At 40.7% G+C, this 18,232-nt stretch overlaps 1 protein-coding gene across 3 annotated transcripts in view; it reads right to left on the reverse strand.

Moving 5' to 3' along the window:
• Positions 1–4,931: 4,931 nt before the first annotated feature.
• Positions 4,932–18,232, reverse strand: part of mst1rb (macrophage stimulating 1 receptor b) — a 268,407-nt gene continuing 255,106 nt past the window's right edge. For all 3 annotated transcript variants that reach the window (XM_072280811.1, XM_072280812.1, XM_072280813.1), the window contains exons 20-21: positions 16,922–17,058; positions 4,932–13,785 (exon numbers count right to left, since the gene is read on the reverse strand). In XM_072280811.1, the coding sequence (XP_072136912.1) occupies positions 13,578–13,785; positions 16,922–17,058 (345 nt within the window). In that variant the 3' untranslated portion in view covers positions 4,932–13,577. The remainder of the gene's footprint in view (positions 13,786–16,921; positions 17,059–18,232) is intronic.

Below are 18,232 nucleotides of genomic sequence, written 5' to 3' on the forward strand. Positions count from 1 at the left end.
TGAACAGGGCTCCGTTGGAAATCATTGTTCCTTTATTAGAATACAGCTTACACTTTATGGGTATTATAGTCACCTAAAGGTTCTTAGGGTGAAGCAGGTCTAATCTTAGACCTTGATTTCTAGATGAGTAAATATTCACAATGCTTTTCCCCTTCATTCATTATTCTAGGCTTATCTGAAATGTAGAAATCATTTTCACCTCAATCAGTAGCCCTGGAAAAGATCTCTGCCTGCATAAATTCATACTCTAAAAAGGATGTTCTTGCTGCCTATTCAGATTTATACTTCTACTGTTGTATACAGAGCCCTTCATTCCAGATACAGTATTGGGATTTAATTTCGATATAAAAGAAATGGAAATATCTTCAAATATTGCAGAGAAACATGCACAATGCTGGAAGAACTCAATAGGTTAGACAGTATCTATAGAATCGAATAAACAGTCAAAGTTTCTGGCTGAAATCCTTCACCAGCCCTGATGAAGGGTGCCCCAGATGTTTCCAAGCCCCAGTGGGCTTTGCTGGAGACTGGGTGTCAAATTTGTTCAATGCCTTACTAATGCCAAGTCCAGTCTACTTTTGGATCAGACTGTTTAATTCTTAGATTATCTGCTTGTATTTCATGTAGTTCTTTTATGCACAATAACAGTTTAATATACTTCTGGTGATGAAAAACTTGACAAAAGAACGAGGTTTCAGAAAAATATCTAGGAGCAAGGTGCAGTGGAGGAGGGATGCTCAGTCAGAGGAGGGGTTTCCAAGCATTAGGACCTTGGATTGACAAAGACATGGTCACCAACAAGGAAATCAAAGCACCATAAAAAGCCCCAATTGAAGGGGCATGTTGATTTTGTAAAGTCACAGGGCAAAAGGAGGTTAACTCACTTTCAGGAGACACAAGAGATGTTGGCATCTGGAGCTACAAACAGCCTTTTGGAAGAACCCAATAGGTGGGGTAGCATCAGTGTGACAACTCAGGTCTTGATGCAGGGTTTTGACCTGAAACACGGACAATTCATCCAACACCCCCACCTTCCTACCCCTACAGGGGCTACTCAACCAACTGAATTCCTCCAGCAGATTGTTTGTTGCTTAACTCACATCTGTCCTTTTTCACCTATCACACCTGTGCTTGCTAACCAAGAAAATTCTCAATTTTAACATTTTCATGTTTACTTTCTTTAACTCGCCCAGAGGATCTACAGTCATAGAGCACCACAACTCAGAAAAAAGGCCTTTTGGCCTATCTAGTCCAGGCCAAACTATTATTCTGCCTAGTCCCATTGAAACATCTGGACCATAATCCTCCATATCCCTCACATCCATTTACTTACCTAGATTTCTCTTAAAGTTAATATCAACTCCACTTCTACCACTTCTGCTGACAGCTCGTTCAACATCTGCACCACCCTCTGAGTGAAGAAGATCCCCCTCAGATTCCCTTTAAATATTTCATCTTTCACCCTTAACCTATGACCTCTAGCTGAAGTTTCACCCAATCTCAGCAAAGAGCCTGCCTGCATTAACCCTATCTATATGTCTCATAATTTTGTATGCCTGTATCTGTGTGAATTTAAGTTTGATCACTTTGGGAGAGCCACATTAAACACTGATAATTAGATATCAGTCAGTGGAAGGATAAACGCTCTACTACACCATTTAAAAAGATACATTAAACAATTGGCAACTTAAAAAATGCCAAAGAACCACCACCAAATTTTAACTCTGTACAATAATTTAAAATATCAGCAGTTCCTTAAAGCCAAATCCTTGAAATGTGGGAGGAAAATCCTTGAATGTCCAGACCCTCAAGAACCTCAGCAAAAATCCTCGTCTGGGAACTGCTTTCACCAAACACCCAACACAAATCTAAAGAAACTCACTGACTACACAATGCAGTCTCTTCTGATGCAAATATTTTGATGCTATTTCAATAAAGGCTTTACCAAAGGAATTATTTTCAAATTGTACCATGACATCCATAATTGCTACAGTTATTCTTGCTAAAATCCCAGCATTGTCTTAAAAGCATGAACTTCTAATAAAACATCCATCTACCTTGAGAAGCCTTGCCAGATAAAAGCTCGAGCAGCATAATATGTCTCGATCCTAATCAGGGGATCCTTCTCATACCAACATCACCTAGGAAAATGGTCCAGAGTTTTAGTGGCCTACTAGCAGCACTGACATACCTTGTCTATGCTTAGTCCGACCAGAGGCAAGATCACCCTTTTTGGGGCAAATATTTGTCCTTCAAAGCAAGACATTCAACAAAATCAGATTATATACCTTTTGCCAAATTCCTCAGGCTTGTGGCACTTTTAAAATCCTTCCCAGTGCAGCAGATCAGCACAAGTAACAAATTCCCTGTTTTTCCCATCACTAATATTCCTACCAAAACCCTCTCCAGCTCCATCAACATCCAAATCTTCATTAACTAAATCTCTCTCCAAGCAATTTAGATTCTTTATCTTCTAAACAGATATGGGCGCCATTCAACAAGGGGCCATCACAAACCGGAAAAAATTCCTTAACCTTCCTACTTAATGCAAGGAGATGCGGACCTCCAAGTTAGACAACCAAGATGCTCATCCCCCACCGTCTAATATTGATGCCATTATTGATACAACTAGGGAGGTTTTAAAACGTAACAGAATTCATAATATCATCCAATGTGACTAAAGTATTTCAAAGCTTCTTTCTTAATGATGAAGCAAACTCGATAGGCCAAGTGGCCTAATTCTGCTCCATATCTTAAGGTCTTAAAATTAATAGGTAATAAAAATGAGGTATTGTAAAAACACTGAATATTTCTAGTTCCTGCATGATGTTCAATCTTTTCAGAAATTCAGGGACCAGCTATTTGACTTACCTATTCAATCATCACCCATGCAGCCTATGGATAGTTCGATATGGGATCCGAGATATTTCTCAAATGAGCTCCAGCAACGAAATCCAATCCTAAATGTTGATTGGCCATTTTTTTTATTATGTTTGCTCAGATTGGTATCAAGACCCAAGGTCTCAAGAGCAGTGGTTCCATGATTTTAAGAGTTTTATACATATCCTTGCGAAAAAAATAATCACAAGACTCATGAAAACCAGGGCAGTATAAGGCACTCTACCGACTATCCAAATATCTCTGCAACCCTCACTATCCCATGAATATAATTAAATGTCAACAATGGTATTACATACAAATCAGGTCATGCTTCTTCACTCCCCTCCTTATTGTGATAGGTCTATCCTGATGATGGGATTAGAATAATAGGTCAATAAGGTGTCTACGCATATCCATTAGACCAAGAGCATTTGTAATAACCTAATAAACTCTCAGAATCAAATACCTTGGCACGGTTGAGAAAAGACATAGCATTAACTTTTATATTTCTCTTGGCCCCGGGTTAATAACTTTATAAAAATTACAATACTTTGATTGTACGTAACTGAGGGTCACCACTGAAAATCCTTTCTGTTCGCTGTTCTGTTTCTGATGATGACTGCATCTGCCAATCCTCCAACTAAAACATCTGTAAACAGCTTGAGCAATGGTAATCGGCCTCAAGATACTGATTAAGTTGTAACATTATTGGGTTGTCTGATTTAGGAATAAGCACAGTTTGGTTGTTTTAATGTTATATGGTGTTTCCACCAAGAGGAATAGAACTGTCCTAAATTTTGATGTCAATTTACCTGATGTGATCAGTTCAGCAGCAGTATCTCTTTTAAAATCATTATGTGCCTCCCTTCATAATCTCAACCAGTCATGTCAATTAAATTTTAATTGTTAGCCTGAAACAAGTCTGGGTTAAAGTTTCCTACGTTACCTGTCACTTATAGAGATTAAAATGAACATCAGTAGCTAATAATCAGATCACATTAATAGAGCCATCCATTAGAGGTCTTAACAGTGTTCTTCGATTTTCCGTAAACACTCTCACATATTTGCCATTCCTCTTCTGTTTCACTGGAGTGAACTGTCCTAACTTCTTCAGGCCTCTTCTGCTTGTGATTGTTGCTCACCACACCAGCGTCCTCGGAATGGCAAATAGCATAGCTTGTAGCCAGCATCATTCTCATTACACAGAACGTCCACCATTATAAAGCTACAGTACTGTGCAAAAGCTTTAGGGGTGTATATATATACGAGTCTGTTGTCACCAGTACAATCTTCTATGTGGTGGTGTGCTGACTGGAAAGGCTGGCTCTGATGTAGGTGTCAAACTGGACACACTGGAAGCTGTGGTAGAACAAAGGAAGCTATGGAAAATTCTGGCAATCCTGGACAATGTTTCTCACCCTTTGCATACCACTTTGGTTGAACAGAGGAGTATTTTCAGTAATAGACTAAGACAACTGTGCTCCTCCAAAGAGTGCTACATGAGGTCATTCTTACCCTTGGCTATTAGGCTCTATAATGAGTCAACCTATAGCCAAGGAAGTGATGACCCCCTCCTGTTAGACTGTTAGAGGTGACATTTTTTTATTCTTTCTAACTTTTCTTCCAGCATTTTTATATCTGTGCACTTGTAATGTTACTATGACACTATATTAATCCCAAAGGAAATTACAGTATCTATCAATCTATCTATAGTTAGGGTGCCTAAGACTTTTGCACAGTATTGTAGTAATTTTATGTATTGCACTGTACTGCTGCCACAAAAATAAATTTCATAACATATGTGAGTGGTGATAAACCTGATTCAGATATGGGTCTCTATTGGGAACTGAGCAGGAGGGGAATGGGAAGGGAGCAGGAAGAGGGGAATCATGGTTGGGAAAAGCAAATGGGGGAGGGGAGGGAGCAGGAAGCAGAGAGACAATTTGTAATGATGAATAAACCAATTGTTTGGAAATCAAATGACTTTGCCCAGTGTCTCAGGGCTGGGTGTATCTGAACTCACAGCACCCCCTCCCCACCCCTGGTGCTCCTCTGCCACCTGTCCTACACCCCCTCCCACAACGCTCCACTGTTGTCAAATGTAAAAACCCGCTTCTCCACTCCACGACAATAAATATAGTACCGTGTAAAGGTCTTAGGAATATACATAGAGCTAGGGTGCCTAAGACCTTTGCACAGTACTGCATGCTACAAAAATTCTTCTGTCTATCATGCTACTCAAACTAGATCTAGTACCATCTGCTGAAAACAGATGTTGATGCTAGTATTGTCCATCGTCTACAGGGATTCTATTTGAACTCAGCACTATACACCATGAACGTCTGTAGCCAAGGTGACTATATCTCTTCTTCACTACCAAAAATTTCTTCCAAAACTCCCAAAGTGGATTTCTCTTCAAGCCTCCCACTGTGCCAAGCTTGTTGAAGACCTGTTTATTTGTCTTCAACTTGAGTTCAGTGAGAATCAAAATATTTAATGATTTTTTTTTTGCTGGCAATGGACCTAATAGCTCTGGTTTTAATTCAAATGGACTGGATCCTACCCTTACCGTTGGCTGCTAAGGCTTCCCCACAGGAAGCTTTATACAAAACCCTTTCAGAATTATGAAGCACGAGGTGGCAGTGTTACTTGTGCTGTTCGAACCTGACTGTAGAAGGAAATTCCATCCGCACTCACAATGGAATGACATAGTTGTCTCTGGATCAGAGTTGCTCCAAACCTCACTAATTCTATAAATGTTGCACTTGGCACAAACCCAACAAAATGCAGGATATATGTCAGCTCTTCCACAGTCAGCATATTACGTTATTATGGCCTGTGGCAGAATGGCTCCTCTGATCCCAGTGTCCCCCAACCCCTTTCATACTGAACATGCCTTTCAAATCATCCCTTCCAGTCTCTACAGTCTCCCTCCACCTCACAATTCTCTGACTTACACACACATCCCATCTTCTTATTCTGGCATCTGACTACTTCTCTTTGCTGTCCCATTGAAGGGTCTGGGCCTGAAACATTGACTCTTTAGTCCTCTCCATAGATGCCATCGGACCTGCTGAATTCCTCCTGCATTTTGTATGTTTCCAGCAAAAATCCCAACATCTTCAGAAATGAGTTTGTCTAACTCTGAATGACCTGATTCTGGAAAAGCATTTTCCAATTTCATCATTCTTCCAGTGCCAACCACCCCTGAAGCCACCAGAGCTACATCTCCTTGCCTCTCTCTCTTCCTTGAATATTGTTTCCAGTATCCAAGCCCATCCTATGGTTCCGAATAAAATGTTGTATATATTGTCTTAGGACATTCTGCTGTAAAACACAAAAGTGAATGCTATTTATAGAGATGGGGAACTTTATGTGAAACAACTATGGGTTGCTGAGGCAACTGCACGTTATGTTGGGTAAACCTACTGCCACAGGCATTGCAGCAGACCAACATGAGCTACAGAATAACAACAGGGGCCTACAGGGTAACATAGTACTAATCATCTGGACTGCCTGATTCACATGTAGATCAAACAGACAATGCATACTTTAACAAGCAAGGTGGTAAAACAAAGGAAGGCTTATTCATTACTTTGTCTGGGAAAATTATGTTTGGAATGACCCATCAAGATGGGGCAGTCATTTGAAAGTGAGGTATGCGGGAATTGCAAAATCTCTGTGACACTCTATCTTGGAGGATTGTGGAGACTATTTCATTGGGGGGGGTAGAAATTAAAGAGGAGTTAGATATATTTTTGAAAGTTGAGGGAATTGAGGGTCATGGAGGCTTAGAAAAGAAAGCATAGAACATAAAACAGTACAGTACTGGCCCTTCAGGCAATGATGCTTTGCTGACCTTCTAACCTGCTCTACGATCAATCTAATCCTTCCTTCCAACATAGTCCTTCATACTTCTATCATCCATTTTTCTATCATTATTTTCAGAAGGCATTTGATAACATGCATCACATGAGGCTGCTTAACAAGCTAGAATCCCATGGTGTTACTGGCATGGATAGAAGAATGGATGACAGGTAGGAAGCAGTGACTGGGAATAAAGGGGGCCTTTTCTAGTTGGCTGCCAGTGACTAGTAGTGTTCTTCAGGGGTTAGTATTAGGATTGCTACTTTTCACTTCGTTTGCCAATGACTTCGATAGCGGAATTGATAGCTATGTGGCAAAGCTTGTGGATGATATGAAGATAGGTGGAGGGGCAGCTAGTGCTGAGGAAGCAATGCGGAAATTATTTCCCATGGTAGGGGAATCCAGAACAAAAGGGCACGACTTCAGGATTGAATAACGTCCATTTAAAACAGAGATGTGGAGAAATTACTTTAGTCAGAAGGTGGTAAATCTGTGGAATTTGTTGCCATGAGCGGCTGTGGAGGCCAAGTCATTGGGTGCATTTAAGACAGAGATAGATAGGTTCTTGACTAGCCAGGGCATCAAAGGGTATGGGGAGAAGGCAGGGGAGTGGGGATGACTCGAAGAATTGGATCAGCCCATGATTGAATGGCAGAGCAGGCTCGATGGGCGTTGCTCCTATATCTTATGGCCTTATGATTGCAGCAGGGCTTAGACAAATTGAAAGAATGGGCAAAAAAGTGGCAGATGGAATACAGTGTCAGGAAATGTATGATAAGGAACAACCATGCAGACTATTATCTAAATAGGGAGAAAGTTCAAACATTAGAGGTGCTGAGGGACTTAGGAATTGTCGTGCAAGACTCCCAGAAGGTTAATTTACCGGTTGAGTCTGTGGTAAGGAAGGCAAATGTAATGCTGGCATTTATTTCAAGGGGAATAGAATATAAAAACAAGGAGATAATGCTGAAGCTTTATAAGACACTAGTCAGGCCACACTTGGGAGTACTGTCAACAGTTTTGGGCCCCTTATCTCAGAAAGGATATATTGTCATTGGAGTTTTAGGAGGATAATTCCAGGAATGAAGGGGCTAACATATGAGGAGCATTTGACAGCCTTGGGTCTGTACTCACTGGCATTTAGAAGAATGTGGGGGGATCTCACTGAAACCTACCAAATGTTGAAACAACTAGATAAAATGGATGTGGAGAGGATGTTTCCTGTGGTGGGGGTATCCAGAACTAGAGCGCACACAGCCTTAAAAATTAGGGAGTGACCTTTTAGAACAGAAATAAGGAAGAATTTTTTTTTAGCTAGAGTGGTGAATCTGTGGAATGCTCTGCCACAAACTGTGGCGGAGGCCAAGTCTACGGGTATATTTAAAGCAGAAGTTGATAGATTCCTGTTTGGTTGGGGCATCAAGGGATATGGTGGGTGGGCAGGTATTTGGGGTTGAATAGGATCAGCCATTATGGAATGGCGGGGCAGACATGATGGGCTGAATAGCTTAATTCTGCTCCTATGTCCTATGGTCCAAAAGAAGCCTGCAGCAGATCATCCATGATGTTGTTGAATGGCGGGGCAGGCTTAAGGCCTAAACTCTCTCTTTTCTTATGTTCTTATATTCAAAGACAAGGCAGATTAGATAAGAATCATAGTGTTGTACAGCATAGTAAAAGAGGTCTTTTGGCCGACAAGTATCCATGCAAACCAAGATATGTATTTACCTAATCCCATTTCCTAACCCATGGCTGATATTCTCCTAAACTCTTGTCATCCGCATACTTTAGAATGTATCTAATGTACCTGCCTCAACCACTTCCTCTTGCAGTTAGTTCCATATATCTACCAGCCGCTGTGTAATTAAAGCTGCTTTTTAGATTTTCGAAAACTATGTCCTGTACTCATGCAGACACAGGAAGAATATACAAGCTCCTTACAGATGATGTCGGAATTGAACTCTGAACTCCGCTCAGAGCATGGTTCTAACCACTACATACCATGGCACCCTAAGTAGGTTTTTAGAATCATATGTTTCAAAGTGTCTACTACTTTAATCAGTTTTAAACCCAGATTTGTATAAACACTGAAAGTAAATTCCTCATTTGTCTTGGCAGGACTTGTACTCACGTCATTGTATGAACAAGCCAGATTCATGCTGCTGGTCCAACTACCTCACAACAATGCTGCCACAAGCATATTAAAGTGCTATTCTCCACATATTAATCTGATGTGTTTCCTATATCTATCCCTTTTTCCTTTAATAATCTCTCAAGTGAACGATTCAGCTGTTCTCTACTCTGTATTCTATTGAGAACCAAACCGGCAAGTCCACGAAAACAGATAATAGTGGTATTTCACATTTCCTTCTGACAGAAAGGGAGAGCATGGGCTTGTTCAAGTATGCCAGTTGTCAGAGCATTTTCAGCCTTTCCCCTTCCACATGCCTGTCAACACTCACCTTATCTGCTACTTGTTGAGGCAGAGAGAGGGGAAAAATGTGGGCGTATTATCAACACCTTCACAACTTCAGTACCTCAACACCCAGTGTTATCAAAATAACCCTGAACCAACAGTGGTGAATTTGGAATCAGATTTTGAAACTTAGGAAGAGATTCAGTGCTCTAGTATGTTTTAAAACTCTTTAATTTTCTTCACAGGTCACAGTCTTGGGTGCAAAATCTGGTTTCAGCCACACTCTGCAGAGACTGGCTCAGAAATCACATTATTACCATTTGATCCAAACTTGTACTTGCCCTTCATAAAAGGCAAACATTGCGACAGCTATTTGAGGTCATGGAATATTTGTTCCTGCCAACATGATTTCATAAACATTCAGTTTAGAATCTAACAAAGACTGGCACAGGAAATTGTTACTTAACTTTGAAATTATTCAAAATACTACTTGGATGCATAATATTTAGGATCCAATAAAAAAGTTATTTTTCAGTAGAATCCAAGTGCCTTAAATGCAGTCTCTACATAAAACCATGTCTAATATCCACTACCTTAAACCGAATTGCAGGCTTAGTTAATTTAGCTTAGTTTCTCTCTGTTAAACAGCTGATAAAGAATTTTGTTACAAGTTCATTAAACGTTCAAGTAGACCAATTTAAAAATTATTATAATTTAAAAATACAAAAAATATACAAAAATAAATGCTGCATTACAACAGCCTGTACATATTTTACTAGAAATTTGTACTATTTGTACACCTTGATTACTAGATTACTAATTCTATAGCTAAAGACAGGCTGAATTCCAAATATAATTCTCTTCTACATTTACAACCTGAACAGCTTAAATTACTTCTCATTCACTCTTAACTTTGTACTTCCGCAACCCATGAAAAACATTTTTAAAAATTACTTCTTCTCTTATCTATTTCTAACACCGAGTGCAGATCATTATCCAGTTTGGTCTGCAGAGAGCAGAACATCTTTGAAATAACAACCTGGGGTTCAGTGTATCCTTTTAGATTGATTTACTAAAGGCAGTCTAATGGGCTTGATAGCAAATCAACACTTCACAAATATCCAAAACAAAATTCAGAATATCTCTGAGAAGGATTGAATCACAATGGGATTTTCTTTGTTTGTTTATTAAATGAGAACATAAATCCTGGCACAAAAATACAGTGAATTCCAGTCAATTGGGCCATTGGTTAATCGGGACAGCCACTTATTTGGGACAACTCCTAAAGAACAAAAATTAAGAAAATAGCTAAGATTTCCTTTTTTATTTTGAGCTGTATGGGATAGAAGAATGCTACTGAACAGTTTGTAACTAGTCTCAGTCATCTGCACTGTTAGACACAAAACTGCGCTTAGAGCAAACAGATTTTAAGCAGTGTTTGTTGAGTGTGTTTGTGTACTGGTCCTGATGTGTCCCAATTAAGCAGAATCCACTGTATACCTATTGAAAAATATGTGGGAAAGAGTAACAAAATTAACTCCCCTCAGAAAGGTTAATCCAGTTCTGCTGCTGTGGCCCATCCACTTCAAGGATCAACATGTTGTGCATTCAGAGATGTTCTTCTGCACACCACTGTCATATTACATGATTATTTCAGATACCTTTGCCTTCATGTCAGTTTGAACCAGTCAGACCATTCTCCTCTGACCTCTCATGAACAAGCCATTTTCACTCACAGAACTACCCCTCACTGGATTTTTTTTCATGGACCTCACATGGATCAGCCATGATGAATGGCTACAGCAGCAGAAGACCACACCAGGTCCACTCCTGTACCTGATAAAACGGCCAGTGAGTGAATGTTCGAAGATCATTTACAGACCACCCTGTTACAAATCTGTAGGCACATACCTGTCAGAATGAGGGTGATAGGTTTCTTTCCCTAATGGACATAATATGGATTTGCACAATTATCCCAATTTTACCGTAAATACTTTTGACTCTAGTTATTTACTTACTGAGCCTGGGACGCCAGGATTCACTGTTGAACACTCCGGAGGTGTCGTGGGCCTATCAGCGAGACACTGAGGAAAGAGGACGCCCGCTTGATAACCCAGAAGATGCCACCACTCACTGGCCACCCCACAGAGTCCAGGCAGCAGGTCTCAGGAGTGCAAGTAAGGGATATTAACATCTAGCCCTACATAACATACCAACATGATGGGCTGCGATCCACTGAAATAGCAATCTGTTATACCCCCATCCCAGATAAAATGAGAAACAGGTTTAAATACAGATATTCAGAAACATGTTTTCACGCAGTGATCAAGAGAGATAGGGTTGTTGAAACCAGGAGCAGAATGGGAGTACCACACAGAATAGCCATGAAGGATTGAATTGTTATTTTGCAGCCATATCTTTCAGAAGGTCTGTGTTCAGACTTAGGAACTGATTGGTAGGCTAACAAGTTGCATCTTAGCAGTTACTTTGATTCCCCCAGCAGGAGGGCAGATGGTTAACAGGAGATGTCAGGAATCTGTAGGAATATGTTTAGAAATTAAGCTCCACAGACAATGCATGTATTTGTGTCTTTAAAATAAAATTTTAAAAATCACCTGCTTTCAATTAAGAATAACAGGTTGTATGTTCACAGATTCTGGTCTCAGCTGTGTCCCAGGTTGATACCCAAGACCATGAAAATAGATAGAAGTGGTATTTCCCATCTCCTGATGACATAAAGCAATATGTACTCGCTTGTTCGTCTGCCTACTCTCAGAGTACTTGAACCCCTCCACTTATTTCTCTATAATCTATCTGACACACCTATTAACACCCACTTTATCTCCTCTTTGTTGAGATAGAGAGAAAAAAAATAAGATTAGGGTATATTATCACCATCCCCACAACATTTGTACCTCAAAAGCTGGCTGAATCAAAATGGCCTCGAGCTGACAGTTGTGAATTTGGAGGTTTATTCTAGTGGGGAATAACTGCATTATAAACCTTAAGCAGAACGAGCTATCCTCTGTGTACGTTGAGCTTCAGGAGGGGTGCACATGGCGTTCCAGGAGCAGGGGCACCTCCCTTTCTGCCAAATTAACCCTCGTGATCAATGTGGAGACAGATATGCAGGGTGCTGCTAATGACTCCAAACCTACACTGATGCCTTGGATGCTCATAAAGGGGAAAAGGGGAGATTCATGCCTCGTGTGAGTGAGTGAAAGAGCAGGGGGAATTTAGCTACGGTTAAATCTTCCGTCACAAGCAGAAGGAAAAGACTATGGTGTCAAATAGCATAATGCAGCATTTTTACCACTTCAATTTGAAGTACAATGGTGGCTGGATGCAGCATGTCCAGCATTAATTTCCTGCACTTCATTATGCTTGAGAAGATGACTATGAACCATTGTGTTCCTTCTGATGAAATAATTCCAGGCAGGTAACGGAGAGTGGCCCCACGATTCAGACCCAGAGGTGGTATTGCATTCCAAAATCAGGATGGTGAGCGTGACTTGGAAGGGAACGAGCATGCAGTGGTATCTCTTTGCTTTATCCTTCCAGGTTTCGGGGCTGTTGCCACAGTTGCTTTGGTGAGGAACTACAGTGTATCCAATCACTCTAGCCAAACAGGAGGACACATTACCTGCAAAACCTACAGATTTCTTTGTTATACCTTATTAATAAGTAGCTTATTAGGCACGTCAGAATAGGGACGTCCCGTGTGGCTCATTGCGGAAACAGAAGTATAATATTGTTTACCTTGACGCATCTTAACTGTGAAATGCTCCACTGAGAGAGCAGTGCCTAGTGGAGATTTCATTGCTTGTTGCATTTGCTTAATGGTTAATAAAATACAGTCACTGAAAATTAATGAGGGGGCAAAGTGAACAAAAACCTCACTTTTTTGTTTACAGCACTCTGTGTTTGCAGAATGGCTTTTAATCAATGGCTCCATTTATTTTGGGCAGAAACCCCACAGCTGATTGGAGATGTCATTGCTCCATTTCTCACCTGTCTTATCAATAGGCCTTTAGTGTCTTTCATCCCTGAGGCAAGTATCTCCAGTCACTGGATCTCACTCATGCTCAAGAGTTCTTGACAATATTGTGTTGTGCAGCCAAAACCTGTTGCCGTTCCCCTTTAATATAACAATTCAGGATCCACAACTGACTGCATCTCCACTGGCCATTGCTCGGTACTGAGTAGGCTGGGGTGGTGACAGGATTTAGCAGAGGAAGGAAAGAAATAAGCCCGAGTTGTAAGACCATAAAACATTGGAGCAGAGTAAACCCATTCAGCCCATTACATCTGCTCTGCCATTCCATCTTGTACCTTAGTTTAAAAAAAAGCAGTACCCTCAGAAATTCAAGTCATATGTTCAAAACAGATTTCCCGTAAGTGCAGCACAACGTAATCATTCTGAATCCATGTCCAGTTCATCATCAGTAGTGTCCACTGCAGGGTAAGGCCGGTTGTTCTGCAAGTTCACATAATTTACTTGTAAGTTGATATAGTGTTCTCCTTCCAATTTGCACTGAACTGATTCAATTTCACAGATGAGTTCAGTAAATACCGGCCGCAGTTCAGGCTTTGGATCCCAGCAGCGCAGCATGATATCAAACCTGTACAAGACAAAGTCCTATTAAAGTTTGAAAATAGGCTCGCAGCTTGTTATGCTTCTGACTCATTCAAATAGCAGCATGTATTATGGGTCAAAACATGGAGGCACCTTCACATACTCCCACAACGCCTGATGACCCTGTGATTTCAGTCTGAGGCCAACATGAGAACATGCTTCATGAGGGTGAAACCGTGGAAACCATCCTGGCCGAGTACTAAAGATCTGTGCTGATCAACTGACTGAAGTGTTCACTAATGTCATTAATCCCTCATTTCAGCAGTCTGAGGTACCAACTTGCTTCAAGCAGGCTTCAATTTACTTTGAATTTTGAACTTCCAGCAAGCCAGCCCATTTCTTTGCTCATTAATCTTTCCATTCCTGCTTCCACTCCCCAAACCCTGCGCTGAAGCTCACAGAATTAGATGCAAGAATTTCTGCACTATATCTATAAACATTAACTCTGCCATGCATGGTCCCAAACACTGAACTGTTCCCATGACCTATGGACTCACTTTCAAGGACTCTTCATCGCACATTCTCAATATTTATTGTTCATTTATTTTATTATTTTGCCTTACATGTGCACAATTTGTCTATTGCACATTAGTTGTTTGTCCATCCTGTTGTGTGTGGTCTTTCATTGATTCTATTGCATTGCTTGTATTTACTATGAATGCCCATAAGAAAACGAATCTCAATGTTGTATATGGTGACATATTCAGTAATAAATTTTACTTTGAAATTTTCACTTTGGAATTTACTTTCTGAAATGGTGGATTTGTATGTAAAGATCCAATGACCTACAGGACTAGAAGATAGAATTATGGACTGGCACAGACCTAATGGGCTGACTGCCTTCTGTGTCATAAGCTTTGCCATGATTCTGACTCGCTTCTATCATGCTACATGCACAGATCCATCGTCATATCTGTGCACCCACAAGACACTGCAGGCTAGAGGCCAGAGGCAATCTGGCGTGGGGTTGCAACACTCTGTGTGCAACAATAGGTGGGGGTGGGGGAGGTTGGAAGGAAGGAAAGGGGCTTGTTTTGCCATTGTTTATAGAAACATAGAAACACAACACAGGCCCTTCGGCCCACAATGCTGTGCTGAACATGTACTTACTTTAGAAATTATCTAGGGTTATCCATAGCCCTCCATTTTTCTAATATTATATATATATATAAAAACTGATTTTAAAAATTACTTTAAGATATTGAGACAAATATGTTTATAAAATTTCTTAAGTACCTTATGAGTATATTACTAGTAAATCACTGCACCCTCTCTAATGCCTCCTCAGTATAGGAAGGATGTGGAGGCTTTAGAGAGGCTGCAGAGAAGATTTGCTGGATTAGAGAGCATGTCTTCTGTGGAGATGTTGTGAGCATTGTGAGCGTGCTCACCAGAACACAATATATCAGAATGTGTGGTGACACTTGTGGGCTACCCCAGCACATATTTGTTGCTCTGGATTTCCAACATCTGCAGAGTGTCTTGTGTTCATCTTTAGTTTGTGTTGATGCAAATAATGTATTCCATTGTGTGTCTTAATCTCCAAGTGATAACTAAGTAAATCTGAATCAAACCAAACCAAAGACAAAAGGCTTAGGAATGCAAAAAAACAAGAGACAAACTTAAATGGCATGCTAGTAACCAATATTAATACACATTCACTAGGCTAGAAAGTTTATAACAATTACAGGGGAGTGCTTAATGCAAAAGGGCTAACTTTGGAAGGAGAATGCATTTGTTACGGAGGAAATGTAGCAGGAATTTATCAGATTTGTAACCACAATAGCGTGTGTGAAATGGTGTAGGTTATGTCTCTGTAAGGAAAGACTGGACACACTTGGATTGTTTATTTCTGGAGGGTGAGAGATGACATAATTCAAGATTGTTTAATGTCATTTCCTGTACACAAGTATAAGGAGAATGAAATAATTGTTACTCATAATCCATTGAGCACAAAAAACGCAAAAAATAAAGAACACAACAATAATATTAATAAAAACAATAAAAATACAGGAGATAGCTTATGTACATAGATTGATTGTACGTCCATAATGTGATGCCAGGCTATACATAAGGTGACTGATGGGAACTAATAAAGTAGTGATGGAGTTAGTGGGTGGATGTGTTGATCAGCCTTGCTGTCTGGATAAAGTAACTGATTGTGAGTCTGGTGGTCCTGGAGACAAACGGTCTAAGAGCAGGGTGTGTAGATCCTTCATAATGTTACTGGCCCTTTCACAGCACCTTTCTGTATGCATGTCCTCGACGGTGGTAAGGTTAAAGGCAGTGATACGTTGGACAGTTTTGACTACACGTTGTAGAGCATTCCTGTCTGCTGCAGTGCAGTTAAATTTTAAAAAATTATATGGTAGTCAGTCAGAGTCTACTTTTCCAAATTGGACATGTCAACTACATGAGGGCACACGTTTAATGTGAGGTGGACAGAGTTTAAAGGAGATCTATGTGGCAAGATTTTTTTTAAACTCAGAGAATAGTAGTTGCCTGTGGTGGAAGCAGGTACAATAGGCACATAACCAGTAGGGAAAGGAGGGATATAAACCATGTGTAAACAGATGTGCATCATGGTCAGCACAGTCATGGTGGGCTGAAGGGCATGTTCTTGTGCTGTACTATTCCATGGTCTACTTTCTGAAACAGATAAAGATTTGAACAGTGTCAATGCAGGGAAATGGTTGTCTTGGCTCTAAATATAAGAACCAAGGCTGAAAATCTTAAATTAAGGGGCAGGTCATCACCTTCTTTATCTTAGAAGACTGCAGATGTTCTGTCATTAATTGCATTTAAAACATAGATAGATAGATTACAGTGCATTCAAGGCATTGAGAGACAGGGTGATAGAGTACGAAAATAGTATTGCGATCACCCTTGAACCAGTGTGGCCTAGTTGGCTCAAAGACAGAAATTATCTACTTTTCTCCTATTTCTTTTGCACTATTGTTCAAATTTCAATGTTCAAAGTAAATTTATTATCAAAGTATATTCACTATATGTCACTATATACAACCCTGCGATTCATTTTGACACAGCCATTTGCAGAGGAGATGACATCTACCTTCAACATTCAGAAACAGCAAAGACAGACCATATATGAAAGCACTCACAGCTCATCTGGGCAGTATTCTGGCTGAGGTAACCTTCGCCCCTTTAGCAGGTATCTTGTGATGTCGTATGGGTCGACCTCTGGGTAGGGTGGTGCTCCTCGAGTCAGTAGTTCCCAAAGCAAGACTCCGAAAGACCACTGAAGGTAACAACAGGGACAGATATCAACACAACCCCAAAGCAAACAGAGCTGAAAGAGTGAAGATCAGGTAGCTTGCCAAATATGACCCACTGCCCTGACACTCCACCCACCTGCCTGCACCTTGTTGGATCCAGAAGGCTTGAACGTGTGAGTGTGAATAAGCTGCCAACAGAAGTTCTAGACAAGGGTTCAATAGTAACATTTAAGAGAAGTTGATATAGACACATGGTTGAAAGGATATGGTCTGGATGCAGATAGATGGGACTAGGCAGATCGGGCAGGCATGGACTAGATGGGCTAAATGGCTTGATTCTATGCTGCAGTGGTCTATGGCTCTCTGGCTGAAAGAGCAACTCCTTCATGCCTAAGAGGTGCTTGAGGGGGTATGGGCTCCGAGAAGTTACTCATCTCAGGTAACGTATCTCGAGAGTCTTTCCAAATCGATAACCCGAGCCTTTGACAGCTCATTGGTTGTCAAAGACTAAAATGTATGTAAATGCCTCATTTAAAAGCAGCTGAGATTTGTGTAATTATGCCAATGTTTAAAAGACATTTCAATAAAAATGGTTTAAAACATAGAAACATAGAAAACCTACAGCACATTATAGGCCCTTTGGCCCACAAAACCGAGCCTAACATGTCCTGCCTTAGAAATTACCTAGGGTTACCCACAGCCCTCCATTTTTCTAAGCTCCAGGCACTTATCCAGGAGTCTCTTAAAAGACTCTATTGCATCCATCTCCTCCACTGTCGCCAGCAGCCCATTCCATGCACTCACCACTCTCTGCATAAAACTTATCCCTGACATCTCCTCTGTACCTACTTCTAAGCACCTCAAAACTGTGCCCTCTTGTGCTAGCCATTTCAGTCCTGGGAAAAAGCCTCTGACTATCCACACCATCACTGCCTCTCATCATCTTATACACCTCTATCAGGTCACCTCTCATCCTCAGTCGCTCCAAGGAGAAAAGGCCAAGTTCACTCAACCTATTCTCATGAGGCATGCTCCCCAATCCAGGCAACATCCTTGTAAATCTCCTCTGCACCCTTTCTATGGTTTCCACATCCTTCCTGTAGTGAGGCGACCAGAACTGAGCACAGTACTCCAAGTGAGGTCTGACCAGGGTCCTATATAGCTGCAACATTACCTCTCAGCTCCTAAACTCAATCC

The sequence above is a fragment of the Mobula birostris genome, chromosome 16 (genome assembly GCF_030028105.1).
Source record: "Mobula birostris isolate sMobBir1 chromosome 16, sMobBir1.hap1, whole genome shotgun sequence".
NCBI lineage: Eukaryota > Metazoa > Chordata > Chondrichthyes > Myliobatiformes > Myliobatidae > Mobula > Mobula birostris.